Source organism: Egretta garzetta, unplaced genomic scaffold (genome assembly GCF_000687185.1).
Source record: "Egretta garzetta isolate BGI_Z169 unplaced genomic scaffold, ASM68718v1 scaffold142, whole genome shotgun sequence".
Lineage (NCBI taxonomy): Eukaryota > Metazoa > Chordata > Aves > Pelecaniformes > Ardeidae > Egretta > Egretta garzetta.
Window position 1 is genome coordinate 409,995 of NW_009258955.1, and position 15,667 is coordinate 425,661.

Genomic DNA, 15,667 nt, shown 5'->3' on the forward strand with positions numbered 1-15,667 from the left:
AGTAAGTAAAGCCTTCCAAGCCTGAAATACATGATTTGGGAAGAAGACACACACACTATTGCCTGGATTCATCATGACTCGCTACCTCATTTTTCAAAAAAGAACCTTTAAAAAGGTTATTGTTGTTTTTCAGTTTTTAAGTACTTCCAGCACTGACGGCACTGCTTATCTTTACAAAGAACTTCTTCATGTATCTACTTTACGTAATTATCCTCTTGTAGCCAAAAGAATATAATGGAAACACGTCTGCATGCTGAGCCCATTCATTTCTGTAAGCCACCGAAACAGGGCTGGAACACACCTCCTGAATCATCAAATCCAGCCCTCTGCTAAGGCGCTCATGTAAATAATATGTTTATTATACTGACTGAGTTTCACACAAACAGAAAAAGGCTTCCCAAGGTTATTCTTCATGTGAGACTATTCTGAAAACCTCATCTATGACAGTCTGTTGCTTATTTCAGAGTTAAACAAATGTGTAACTACCTTTATAGAAGGTGATACAAAGCAATTCTAAAGGTTCCTGTTCACAGTACTACCCTACCACATAAAAAAGTACAATTCTCAATATACTTTTTTTTGCCAAGAACCCTGATACTATTCCTTTATTACCTGTAATTATTATTTTAAGTTGTAACGATATACTAAGGATGATTTATGCTTTGAAAATACTACTCATTACCAAACAAATCTGATGCTTCTACTCAATTAAAACTCTACTAGATGTTATGAATTATTGACTTAAAATTTTAAGTTTTAATTAAAAAAGGATTTTTGAGTTACAGAAGCATTTAAATGGTATTTAAAACGCTAATTTGTAATTTTGTGTTTTGGCTGCTATACTTCAGAATACCACAGTGATTTAAAAACTGTTCTTTGGATAAGAAACACTGAAATTTTCAGCCTGGAGCAACAGTGATTTGGCAGGCTGCACTGTGGAAACCTAAAAAAAACCCAGAAGACCGATGCTTATCTTAGAAACACTGATGACATGTTAAAAGCTGTGCCAATGCTATTGCTAAAATAATGGAAGCAACAGTCCCTCAAAAATGAACATCTGTCAGCTCTATTTTCTGTTGCAGTTACATTTGTATTTTCATAATTTGGAATAGCTAGGCAGTAACTTGTACAAAAAAAAAAAAAATCACAAGGTTTGAAGATTTTCATATTCACAGAATCATAGAATGGTTTAGGCTGGAAGGGACCTTAGAGATCCCCTAGTTCCAACCGCCCTGCCATAGGCAGGGACACCTTCCACCAGACCAGGTTGCTCAAAGCCCCATCCAACCTGGCCTTGAACACTTCCAGGGATGGGGCATCCACAACTTCTCTGGACAACCTGTTCCTGTGCCTCACCACCCTCACAGCAAAAAGTTTCTTCCTTATGTCTAACCTCAATCTACCCTCTTTCAGTTTAAAGCCATTACCCCTTATCCTATCAGTACATGCCCTTGTAAAAAGTCCCTCTCCAGCTTTCTTGTAGGCCTCCTTCAGGTACTGGAAGGCTGCTATAAGGTCTCCCTGGAACCTTCTCTTCTCCATGCTGAACCACCCCAACGCTCTCAGGCCTGTCTTCACAGGAGAGATGCTCCAGCCCTCTGATCATCTCTGTGGCCCTCCTTTGGACTTGCTCCAACAGGTCCATGTCCTTCTTATGCTGGGGACCCCAGAGCTGAATGCAGTACTCCAGGTGGGGTCTCACAAGAATGGAGTAGAGGGGGAGAATGACCTCCCTTGACCTGCTGGCCACGCTTCTTTTAATGCAGCCCAGGATATGGTTGGCTTTCTGGGCTGGAAGTGCACATTGCTGGGTCATGCTGAAATTCTCATCAACCAACACTCCGAAGTCCTTCTCCTCAGGGCTGCTTCTCAATCCATTCTCTGCCCAGCCTGTATTTGCGCTTGGGATTTCCCCAACCCATATGCAGGACCCTGCGCTTGGTCTTGTTGAACTTCATGAGGTTTGCACGGGCCCAACTCTCAAGCCTGTCAAGGTCCCTCTGGATGGCATCCATTCCCTCCAGTGTGTTGACTACATCACACAGCTTGGCGTCGTTAGCAAACTTGAGGGTGCGCTCAATCCCACTGTCTGTGTTGTCGACAAAGATGTTAAACAGTGCCGGTCCTGATACTGACCCCCAAGGAACACCACTTGTCACTGTAGTTGGACAGGGAGCCATTGACTACAACTCTTTGAGTGTGACCATCCAGCCAATTCCTTATCCACCAAGTGGTCCATCTGTCAAATCCACATCTCTCCAATTTAGAGACAAGGATGTTATGTGGGACACTGTCAAATGCTTTGCACAAGTCCAGGTATATGATGCCTGTTGCCCTTCCCTTATCCACCAATCCTGTAACCCCATTATAGAAGGCCACCAAATTTGTCAGGCACAATTTGCCTTTAGTGAAGCCACGTTGGCTGTCACTGATCACCTCCTTATTTTCCACATGCCTTAGCATAGTTTCCAGAAGGGTCTGCTCCATGATCTTGCCAGGCACAGAGTTGAGACTGCTTATCCACCAAGTGGTCCATCTGTCAAATCCACATCTCTCCAATTTAGAGACAAGGATGTTATGTGGGACACTGTCAAATGCTTTGCACAAGTCCAGGTATATGATGCCTGTTGCCCTTCCCTTATCCACCAATCCTGTAACCCCATTATAGAAGGCCACCAAATTTGTCAGGCACAATTTGCCTTTAGTGAAGCCACGTTGGCTGTCACTGATCACCTCCTTATTTTCCACATGCCTTAGCATAGTTTCCAGAAGGGTCTGCTCCATGATCTTGCCAGGCACAGAGTTGAGACTGACCAGCCTGTGGTTCCATGGGTCTCCCTTTTTCCTTTTATAAAAATGGGGTTATATTTCCTCTTTGCCAGTCAGTGGGAACTGCACCAGACTGCCATGACTTCACAAATAAGATGGATAGTGGCTTAGCAACTTTATCTGTCAGTTCCCTCATCTTGATGCTAACAGTTTTTGCTAAAATTAAAGTTTCCTTAAAACATGCCACATCAACCATCTGTATTTAGCCACCATTTGCCCTTAAGGTATCCACACATTTTGGGTTGACAAGCCACGATCTCTAGTGCAGAGTTTGAGGTTTTGAGTTTCTCTCTGCCTGATGCTTATCTTCTCTCACAAGGAGAAAACAGAACGAATACCTTCTTTCAATTACTCCTTTACTGCATCTGAGAATATTTCTGGTTGTTTCCCCTAACCTTTCTCTATTCCTACCATCACAACTCTTTTCATAGCGTGTTGTACAAGTGTATCAATTTAATTTCTAGTTTCAATAATATAGCACCATTCAGTATGTGTGTATTCACACTGTCATCTTCTGTACCAGAGCCTAAGCAGCCTGCAGAGAGAGGCGTAAAGATATAGGGTGAGGAGAGGAAAGGTATGGCACATATTTCACTAAAACAAAGGCAGTAAACTCATCACACTTTCAAAAAAAAGTACTTGGAGCTATGTACATGACCTATCATTTAAAGGTAGGTACTGATAAGGTAAAAACTAGACACCTCCACTTCCAGCATTAGAGAAGAATGCCATCACATGTACAATAAAGATGTCTGAAAAGTTTAACTAATGCTGGATGTTTCAGAATGTTTCACCTCCTAATTCCTTAGTTAATTTACTTTAAAAAAAAAAGAAGTATTTGATAACAACAACAAAAAAAATAAAAAGAAGGTTGAGCAGAATTCACTAGAAGCCAGCTAAATTTATCCTGTCTGTTAGTCCACAAGTACCCAAATACTTTTATGACAGAAGTTTGTAGGAAAATAGATATTGGAACACAATAAAAAAAAAAATCCTTTTTGGTTTTGAAAACTAGCATGAAGATCAGCTCTTAAAGCAAGGTGAAAAAGCAGAGTCTGCCTGACTGCTAGCAGAAGAATCACTATGGTTGTTTGCCTGTGCTAAGGGTAGAAGCAATAGAGATATAAAAGCAAGAGTGGCGTAGAAAGTGTGAATGAAGATTAGCAGTCTGCTGGTCACTCTCACATTATTTGTATCAGAAATTAAGCCAGCAGGAGACAGGTTATAAAAAACCACACACATAAAAAAAGGGAATAAACACCATGTAGTTAAAGCTGTGAAACTCCTGGCAAATCTTTATTTAAATCAATACAGGGTATTGGATAGCAAAATTTTACTGTAGTACAAAAGAGAATGGAGAAATTTATGGAGCGCTTAAAATCACATTTGGCTCAGGAACACTGTAAAGTGCAAATGGTTGGAGAACAGAAAGTATGAACATCCTTGTCCTGTTCTTACACCTGTTCTTACATATCAATTTCTGCCAGAGACAGTACACTCATTTTATTTTTAAAATGCTTTGGTGTTATCAAAGTCTGGTCAAATATTTTTATCTGGCTAATTTTCTCACAGCTATTCACAAATTAATAGTGGAATGAAGTGACCTAAAATTTTTCTAGGGTAAGGATGTACTAGATATTTTCAAAAATGAGATCACACCTCTGAGGACAAATCTTTGTACTTATCTGATGCTACTGCATGCCCAAAAGCAAAGCTTTATAATAAGATGACTATAAACTTGTTTGATTTGAAAAAAAAAAAATTTAAACTTCAAGATATTTATTTAGGCTAAGTATTTTAAAGAATAACAATTTAGAATTAATTTTCATGTGACTGCTCGCTGTAAAGTTGGGAAGAACATTGACCCAGTAGTAATGGCCAAGCGCTAAACTGCACTGGCAGCTAGATATACTGCTATTAGGTTAAGTACTGAAGCAGTTTCTCCACTCATAAGGGTAGTTCAACTCAACCTGGGAGCTGGATTATCCTCTTTTTAAATTGCTTTCTACTCTACAATAAATGCTGTAGGAAGGAAAAAATTAGTTTCAAGCTAGCTGCAAATCTCAGACATGCACATTAGACATCTATGTCTAAGAAATGTATTAAAATAACTATTCTGAATCAACCTTTTCTCGACAGTTACAAAAATGTTTAATTTCCACCCCAGTGCAGATTAGCACATCCGAAATTACCCAGTAGGTCAGAATTTTATCATTTGGTGTTCTCTAACAGAGAAATTATGCACAAATTATAAGTCTGAAAAAACATACATTAAACACCAAAATTACTAATATAGTCACTGATGGGATAATGGTATTTTTTACTAGTCTAGAGAACAGGTGAGACTGTTTCTGGGCAAAAGGAATAACCTTTCATTAGGCTAACTGGTATAGTTTGAAACAATAAAGAGCATTTCAGGAACAAAGCCTGCCTTTGGACCTGAAACAGCAACAGCAGCTTTCCAAGCTAACCACAATACCCTGCATTTAGCAGCACAGGGCAAGTACTGAAGCCTGCAGTACCCAGGGTATGTTCTTCTGTAAAACCAGCAGCTTCCTCATCCCCCAGGAACATCTGCTTACATGAATAAGAGTTTAAGCACACAATATCTTCCCTAATTTTTTCAAATAAATCAATTTCTTCTATAAAAGATATAACATCTACCTACCAGGTTTGCTCTGAACAGATCTCTCATTTCTATTAGTAAATGCAAACCAAAATTTAAGCTCCCTGCTTCAGAACAGCTGTATGTGAAAGGACTAGTGTCAAAAGGCAGTTCTTCAGTACCCACTATTAATGCCCACAAGAATCTGCCGTAAGCAAGCTCGATGGAAACTCTGCTTGGATTTCTGTTTGTGGTGCAGGGCACTACACTACTTGCAAAGAGATACGCTAGTACCATGTTGTGTTATTCTCAAGAGCAGGTTAGTCACAAAATACTGTTGCAGAAGCCAACTGTTCCTGGCTGAATTTCTACCAAAATATGGTCTGGCCATATCTACTACTTTTAATGAGCAGAAAGCGGTAACAAAAATAAATACATCACAAAGTATTTAAAATGGCAATAATACGTAACCTTGGAAGATATTTATTCCCCCCCAAATTTGAATTTTTACACTACTCCAAAGATCTGCCATAAAAATAACTTCAGTAAGTGTACTTATGAAATGAACCATATCTAATAAAACCTAGTACTACAAAAAATAATTACGTTGATGTAAACATAAGGGAAGCAGAGAGGTTGCTAACACCAAGGTATGTCTCTATTCAAAACAGCATGTTTTTCAATCATCAGACAGAAGGGAAAAAAAGAAAAAACCCAAACCAAAACACAAAACAGGAAAATCCAAGTGATTTTCCTTCAGAAGAGTTAAATAGCCTTTAACTGAGTTTCAAAGTAGATCTAGGGTTTTATCCGCCTGATTAAGCACGGCTTTTAACAAGTGAAGCTGTAATTAGGCATAATGATAGTGGAACAAGCAAAGTTAGAGTCATGCATATTAATTCTAACTTCGGAAGATGCCCGCTCTTAATGGCATTCAATGTTCTTCCTATTCAGAGAGGGTTATTTCATCTTCAAGGTGCTGGAGCTGTGGTGGAAATTTTCCACAGCACCTGTACTGGCACAAGAATTTCTTGCTAGGAAGACAGCCACAAATACTGTGTTGGTTCAGACTGCCCACGCAGCACCACTTTTTAATATTTCTGGAGTATTCAGGAGCTTTCAGTCCCAGAGGCTAAGGAGCTCCCAAGAATTTACACAATCCCATGTGGTGTTATGCTAAGAGGCTGCAATGGAGAGTTACAACTTTGTTTCTGTCAAACTGCTCAGCTGCTACCAGAATGCAGTACAATTGCCATGTTTAAGGCTTCATTGAACTTTAATCATCACATTTCTCTAAAGTCTGGAAGCAAGCTACATGAGTAAGGGTTCATGGCAAATCTTTGTCAAAATCAAGATAGGAGATTGTGTAGAGAAGGTTGAGCTTGATTTTGACAATCTTGATCTGACTTTTAAATGACATTTAAATTGTCCAGGATTAGAATACACACAGCAAGCACTCCTAAGTGAGTACAAATACTGCACGTAACTTAAATCAAGTGCCCAACATTGATTTTAGGCATAGTATTTAAAAACCCTGCACAAAGACTGGATAGAGGCCTCACAAACTTGTACCAATCCTTAAAGAAAGACTCACAGGGTCTAAAGAAGAATCCAAAATTACACTGGATACTGATGTAATTAAAAAAAAATAAACCTATATAACTCCCATTCAAACAGGAAAACCCAATATAAAAACCACCTGTTAGCTAAGAAAGCATTTTTGTTACATCTTAACAAAATTATGTCAAAAGAACAGAATTATTACATCTTTTGTATGATTTTCATTCTTTTGATGCACACAAAGCTTCTTCCCTATTTTTGGTTATTTACTTTAAACTAGTAGCAGATATTATAGGTGATTCTAGGGGGAAAAACATCACTGCTGCAGATCCACAAGAGAAGACAACTGTGCTAAGACAATGTATCTGCAACTCCCTTAACCCAATCTGTAAAAAACCTTCAGAGTATTAAGAAGAGTTGTTTTTCACATACATGAGTTTGACAACCAAAATTCAGTATTTTCTAAATACTACTTATACTAAATTCCAGAGTCAGGTATAAATCAACCCATGTGGCAAATGGTCCGCAGACACCTAGACTCCAAAGGATTAAACCAGCCATAGCAAAAGAAAATCCATCTCAACAACAACAGGGCAAAGACGACACAGGCATTGACTACTGGAGTAGAACAGAAATGCTCTGCCACTGAAACACTCTTTATCACATGATTCCAATTCCTCACTTATCCCATATTGGAGTTTTAATGTTTTTTTTCCACTGCTACTTATAACCCTTCCGTGAGCTCCTCTTTTCTTCCAAATTATCTCAGAAGTGCTCAGGCCTTTCCCTATAAGCTCCCTGTAATTCCAACCCAGTTGTGTCACAGCCCACAGGCTAATCTCGGTGCCTTCTCACATTCTGCTTCCACAAACCCTTTAATTCATATCCACATTAGCATCTTGCAAATTCACTACATTTGATTGCTATCATTTCACCTGAAACAGCTTTCCTCTATCCCATATCTGTCTCAGAAAGCTTTCACCTTACCTATTCAGTTGACAAACTTTTTTCACAAATCACCCTCAAATGGATTTGCATCCACATCCTCTACTGGATTCCAAACATATTTTATACTAGAGAAGTAAAAATATTTTGAAAGGTGCTGCAAATGCTGGTTGGCCATATACATAACATCAGAGCATTATGTGGAGCGATAACCAGACGCAGTTACATAATGCAGACTGCTCCAGGGGGGTTAAGGAAAAATCTAGAAAAATATGAAATCACTGTAGATTTTTTTTTTTTAAACACACTGATCCTCCAGGACTCCAAACAAAACAGAACGTTTTTTTCCTCCACTGAAGAGTATTTTTAGTTTTACCAACCTAGTATTACTCTAGACGAGAAAAGAGCCCCCATGCCCCTCAACCTCAGGGTTTACAGAAACAGCAGTGAGCTACCTGGCATGATGTTCTCCATCATCTTTAGCAGAGAAAAGCATTTGATGTACACTGGAATAGTTTAACTCACCAATAAACGGAATAGAAGCCAAGGAGTCACCAGGTGGGCTGGAACCTGATGCTTTCCTTTCTTCTATTCTTTTTATGTGGACTTCCCTCCGAGCATCGTTAGGTAACCAACAGGTAGTGTCTGAGGCTGCCTCTTGGTCATTTACAGCAAGAATGTAGGACTGATGCCTCAAAGGCTGTGGAGTTTGGTGGCCAGAAGGTGATTTGTCCCGCATGACCACCGCATCTTTGTCATTTTCCTGAACATCTGTTTGCAGAATTTCAGGCTCATGGACATCTTCCCTTTCGAAATCATGAATCTTTTGTCTGCTGGAACCATCTACATTGTCAGAGGTAGTTGAACTCTCACTTGTTGGCTGAACAAGTTTGGCGGAAGCTGGAGACAGAGAGGAGGGTTGGATGGTTTTGCCAGTTTCTGTTTTGTGATCTGAGGCACCTTCTGCTCTGATCCTTGACTGTTGGTTTAACAGACCACTCTGATGCAAGTGATTTACTGTTCTTTGGTCTTTGGTGGCAATAGCATCCAGGCCCTGGTTAACGGGAAATGATGGTTTTGCTGCATAGGGAGCAGAGTTCTTCAAAGAGCTACTTCTAGAACTTCTGGCTGGTGTGAGAGACAGTCTCTCTTGTGAAACAGCTGCAGGTTTTGAAACTCCCCCAGGACTTTGCAAGTCTCGAGAAGGCTGTAGCATTTTTATATCTGGTGGAACTTTCTGAAAATGAGAACCAGGCAGAGAAGCTCTACTACCTGTTCTCCTGTTGTCTGAAATATAACCACTCGGAGCCATAGGAAAATTTTGACCTCGAAGGGACATATGAAATGCATGCTGCCTAGATCTCTCATAAATACCTCGCCGATCATCTTGTTCGGTAAACCCTGTCCACTTGTAAGTCTTTCTCCTATCTCCATTAGTATCTGCAATCAGATTCTCAGAATGAAAATTTTCTAGCACTTCACCCTGTTTGCTGAGATAATCCCATGACCGAGCCCTGTGATTCCTAGCATTAACTGAAGGTGAAGTTAGAGTATCTTGCGAAGCACTTCGTGGCCACTCTTTCATCAACACGGGATCTTCAAGCCTTTCCTGCGATACGCTTCTCTGCCGGATCTGAACAGACTGTGGAACCCTGTCGTGAGAGGTGCTCCTGCGCCGTACCTGCGAAGCAGTGCGATTTGGCACCACTTGATTATAATCAGTTGTATTCTGAGAAGCTGCTCTTAAACTATCTAACCTTTCCTGTATTGTTCGGGAGCCATACATGTGCATGCGCCTATTATCAATGTACTCTTTGTAAGTTTTGTAAGTCTTCCAGTCTATATGCTGATGGGACGTTGGAGAACTGTAATGATTAGTAGAGACTGAGGGCGAGTCTGTGGCTTGAGCGGGAGGTCTAGTGCTTGGGATTCCTTCTGGACACACTACATAATTTGAAGATTTACTTAGTGTTCCAGTTGGATCGACTGGCCTTGTTATTGGAGTCTGGGGAAGTACAACGGCAGTGGAGACTGAAGAAGATGGTGATGTGGTCCGTGCTTTTAGACTGGTTTGATCTTTTAAGCTGTATCTTACTTCCTCTGTCCTGTGTGATGGACCAGCATGATTATTTCTACAAGATGGCAAATCTACAGCCTTCTCAGAAGGCACAATAACAGTCCTTACAGTTTCATTGCAAACACACACAGCTGTATTTGATTTTGCAATGTCTGTTGGTGATGGAGGCACTTGTATTTCCATTCTGTAGGCCCTCTCTGGTTGTGTCAATGCCCGTACTGGTCTACTAACTTGCTGTTTCCCCAGTGAGAAGTCAGAAGATAGCTTGTCACCAGCTTGTGCCATAACAGAAGCTGTGGATGTCAGGCGTGGATAACATATTGGTGGTGGTTCAGGTATGTTGTGGGCATTACCACTGTAGGCTTCATTGCCTTTCAGGTAGGCATCTTGGGAATATGCCTGTGGAGAGAAGATTAAGTGAGCATTCAGTAGTGAGGGGGATGGAAAAGTTAACCTAGCATTTGCACGATCAAGCTTCGATAGAGGGAACACAAGTACAAAATTCACACGTTTTAGATAAAATGTTAGTTAAAGAGACAAAAATAGCATTCCATCCTCTTAGTGAGCAGAAACAGAACAAGCAAAATCATTACATACATTCCCTCCCTCAACGATTAAAAAAACGAACTGATGACCAATTCTAGGAAATACTGCAGGTAAGGCAATGAGGCAGGTTTCGCAAAATCCATGAGCATAAACCACAGTATTTTCCTCCCCCCTAATTCTGCTTTCTGTCATGATGCTTCACATTCTTTAAGCTTCACATTGGTGGAAACCAGAATCTCACAGCAATTGACAGGTTAAAATGCTGCATAATAAATTCAACTAGCACTAGAAAATTCTCTATTCACTTAGTGTATAAAAGAACTCCATTCACTTAATGTAGTACATACGAAAAGTATACACAAATATACATACACACACTCCTCTAAGAGTTCTTCTACATAAAAGCTACTGTCCCTTAACATAAAATTAATAAATTGAAGCAGCAACATCTTTGTTGTGAGCCAACACCCTATAAGTCATCTTACATTTTACAGGAGACAGCCAGTACATGGCACACAAATCTTACTGCAAAAATATTAGTTATATGTAACATTTTTAACTTCAAAGTAGAAACAGTATGAAAATTCATACATACCCACTACTGTCCATACACTATTAAAACACAAACTAAAGTCTCAAATTAATTTCCTTAGTGCATTTATCTGCACCTTTATGTTTAAGAGCCTGACTCCTGAGAAAAAATGCTTATATTACACTTGGGTTTCTGTAGCCTTTTAGAAAAGCATTTATCATTGTGGAATTAGCAGAACATTCAAAATGATAAATCAATGAGAAGCATACAGCATACTTAAACAATATCCTATCATTGAAAAACTTTAGCATTACTTTGTTCAGTTTAAACATAACGAAATAAAGAGCCAATGCAGAGCCTGCCAATGCAACAGAAGATTCAGATGATTTCTCAGGGCTTTTACACGCTTAGGCGTGGTATCACATCACAGCATTTCCTGTCGAAATCATAACATGCTCAATTCCAAAATACCCATGTACCCTGTCTTAATACCAGACAGGTTATAAAAGCCCAAGTGCAGCCATAAAATTAATACAGAGCAAAGTACAGAGGAGGGCGAGGCATTTACAATACTGCTGCAATATTACACTGAGCATTAGTGAAGTGCAAAATATTAAAGCACACTGAGAGAAAACCAACCGAATAACACAGGCACAAACCACAAATTAAGAGATTAGCATTATGAAGAAAATTCAGCTCAGACTATCTAGCTCATTTCCAACAAACTTGCTGTTTCATATTCTTGCTTCTCACAAATCATTTAAGAACAGCATGCCTTACAAAACCATCCGAGAAATGGCTACTGTACGTTTCTTACCAGTGCTGTGACATCCTTTGTAAACTGCAGCTGGCAGAAAACAGGAAAACATAGTAAAAGCTGCTTACAGATGTAAAGACAGAATTACGTTGTCATATTGATGTTGGATACAGCAAGCTAAAAATACAACTACACTGATTTCACTGGAAGGTACCAACAGAGGTAAAGGGCAGTAAAGCATGAAAAATAACTTCACCCTCCTTGTGAGCATGTCCATCTCAGGCTTTTATCTGCTCCTCACATTTATCCCCTACCCTTACAGAAAGCAAAATACATTTGTGCCATTTTGCCTTGGTGCATCCCTAACAGCTGCCCGCAGAGAGCTCGGGCTCTATGCAACGAGACTTCCCTTCCACTACAGCAACATTACTGTCTCTCATTTCCCCTGGGCTGCTACCATCCCTGCCTCCTGGTGACGAAACAACGGCTTTATTATGCATTTAAAACAGCACACCCCTTCCCCACATATATCTGAACATGACCACAAGCTGTCAGCTGACTGCAGCTGCTTTCATGCTGTACGTCTGAAATTAGAGGAATGATGCTGCAGAAACACTCTACTCATGTGATTTGTATTTTTTTTTCCTCCACTCATCATAAAAATCAAGCCAGGTTTCCTCTGGCACATTTAATGGAGGGAGGAGATATACGAAGATATGTATTTCCAAAACTTTAAATAAATGGCTATTTAAGATCTTGATAGGCTGCAAGAATTTAAAATAAAGAATTAAATAAAATTGGAAAAGAGGCTGAAGACCCAGGAAAGAGATAGAGCAAGAGACTACTGGCATGCAAGACAAGCAAAACCGATCATCCCCTCAATCAGAAAACAATTATTACTTTAAATAGCTGATAAAACAGTTCAAAACCTGGGATATGCGCACATTATGGTGATATAAAATACACTGTGATTATGTTTTTGTAAAACATGCCCATGACAGACAATGCTTCTCTGACTTTGACAACAGGAAGGCTAAATTGCAAAACTGGTGTGATCTGATCGTAGCTGAAGACTACAAATGAGTATAAAAATCAGTTCTCACCTCTTCACAAAATTTATCACAGATATTAAAACATCTTCCTTCAAAAGACAGCATTCTCACAGGGTCCAAACTAAGATCAGCTAGGCTTTCTCCCCCCAGTAAAGCGTATGTTTCCATGATTGCAGGTATATTCAGACAGACTGCCAGTTCTCAGTAAGACAGAGTTACTGAAAAAAAGGTTTTGATGAAGGGAAATATAGTTCTCCTTTCAACCTCAATTCCACCTAATTCCCAAGAAATCACTGAAACAAAGCTGAACTTTCTTCCAAGAAAGATAAAGTTCATAAATAGGGGCTGTGACATTTCCACAAGGGAGTATTAAATATATTTTTTCATAATTCTGATCAATTATTTCTCTACAGAGGAATATTGCAACTTACAAAGAAATGCATGGATCTGTTCTGAATAATGTCACGCTGAATGATGCGTTATCAGCCTTTTTACTATGGAATTTTTCTTTGCTTTAACCAGAAGGTGATGGTTACATTTCTAGAAGAGGTTTAGAGACTAAAAAATGTGAAGTACAGCAACATACTTATTAGCATCCACAAACTATTTTGATACTTAACATATTTTGCAACTATATACATAAACACAGTTTGAATATTACTCTCTTCTCCCTTTAGTTCCTCAAATGATAGAGTGTGTGGAAATACTACCTTAATCTCTAAGTGACTGCAACAGAGGATATACTCATATGAAAGCCATTAGGGTATGACTTAAAAATTTAAGCCTATACCAAAAAAAATCCAACTTAAAAAAAAAAAAATTTTTTTTTTAAATATCCAGATCCGTGATGTTCCCGATTCAGACACCAGCCAAGCCCCTCACATTTCTATAGGAGCTGGGTACTCCACAGATATTCAGAAGTTCCAACATGATAAAAAAAAAAAAAAATCAGTCTTGCTGTTTTATGAGCTCTTTCCCACCTTCTCAAAACAACAGCAGTTATGGAAAGCTTACCATACAAATACAACAATTCAGAGTGACATTAACAGCTTTGATGGATAATGGCTCTGCATCAATTACTAGAAGAAAACTACTGCACTTACAGTAAGAACTCAGCATGTTTCCAGTTACTGGGTACAATTTCTTCCCCACCTTGCAATCTGGCTTTGTTTGCACCAAGTTTGCAAACTCCTATGGCAAAGAATTAATTTCTTACTGTGAATTTGTATAACATTAGCACATTAAGGGTTTAACTGGTAAGGTAATACATTCATGCCATATGATTTGCTTAAAATTTATTTTGCATAAAGCTTTCTACAAGATATTTTATTAACCCCCAAATTCAGCTGAAGGGTTTTGCTTGCATTTTTTCCCCCACTTGATTTTATCCCACTTGATATTAGAATAGTGACAGCTGACGTACAAGGATTCCTCTTAGAAAGAATCATGGTGAAACCCCATACTTTCAAGAGCTGGAGCCAACCACGTCCAACAACCCGCAGTCCAAATCCATAAAAGCATGTAGGCATATGCTTCACTGAGGATGAGTATGCTTCACTATGTTTCACTGAAGGATGAATAATAACACTGACTTCAGCCAAACTACTTGCAAAGTTGGGGAAAAGCGTTTTGATGAATCAGACTGTAATGTGCTCAGCACCCTGCAAGACTGAGCTTGAGGCATTCTTCCTTCCTTCTCCAACCAGTCTGGCTTCAGATTATGTTTCTTTACTACTAAATCCTTTTCTTCCCCAGTCCCAATTTATTCTCACATTTAGCATAAGTACAGGAACTGCACACCTGAAAAGATTTTCAGCTGTCTTAAAAGGAAACATTTTCCAGTTAGTTTGCACCGGCAAGAATGTCAGTAATACAACTCAAGCGGTTTCATTTTACCCTGAGACACCCAGCAAACACTACAGTCAGATAACATTGTTTGGAAAAAAAAAACCCCACCAAAAAACCAAACCATGCACACCCTTTCTTCCCAATGGCAGTTGGGAAGAAATTTTAGTATGTCAAATTTAATGCCTTAAGCCCAAAATTTAATTTCCAAATACAAGCTATGCAAGAGACTTTCTTATAAATATTAGTCTAGATCAAGGTGAGGAGAGTTGATGCAAATGGTATCTTCTAACACATGCAATGTTAGATAACGAAGTTTAAGTCTCTTCTAGGTCACTACGTCTTCACACCACGCCTCTCCTTTCTATCGTACTTGCTGCCAGAGCTTTAATATTAACCTCTGCGCGCATTAGTAACTGCGTCAGTACAAAATCTGAAAGTAAACAAATGCTCCAAGACTCTGGACTAAATACAGCTACTTAGGAAAACATCTCTATTTATTAAAAGTAAGGCAAATGAAAATATTTCTGTTTGCCTATGAAACAGCCATGTTGCTCCATTAGGTCTGATGCAACTGGATGGTCTCAAGGGAAAAAAAAAAACCAACAGAAAACCAAAAACCCCAAAGTTGTTAAAGTTGACTGTAGGCAGACCTGTAGTCAGAGGCATGAGCTTACTGGGACAGTAAAGTTTCCTTATGCAAGTAATTTTTCTTTTTTCTTATTTTTTAATACAGGTGCATCACTGGCAATTTCAGGGTACTACAAGGCTTTGAGAACTGACAAATTCCACAAAAATTTTAAGTATCAGAAATGACAAAGCAGCAAATTCTTTTCTGCCCAGATCTCCCAATATACTGAAGGCTTCCATATCACCTAACTAGAAAGAGGAAAAAAAGAAAAGATATGCTTCAATTGAC

At 39.2% G+C, this 15,667-nt stretch overlaps 1 protein-coding gene across 1 annotated transcript in view; it reads right to left on the reverse strand.

Annotated features, from left to right (window-relative positions):
• ARHGAP21 (Rho GTPase activating protein 21) overlaps positions 1–15,667 on the reverse strand; it is a 68,984-nt gene that overhangs the window by 20,231 nt on the left and 33,086 nt on the right. The window contains 1 exon segment of the mRNA XM_035890162.1: positions 8,465–10,415. Within this exon segment, the coding sequence (XP_035746055.1) occupies positions 8,465–10,415 (1,951 nt within the window).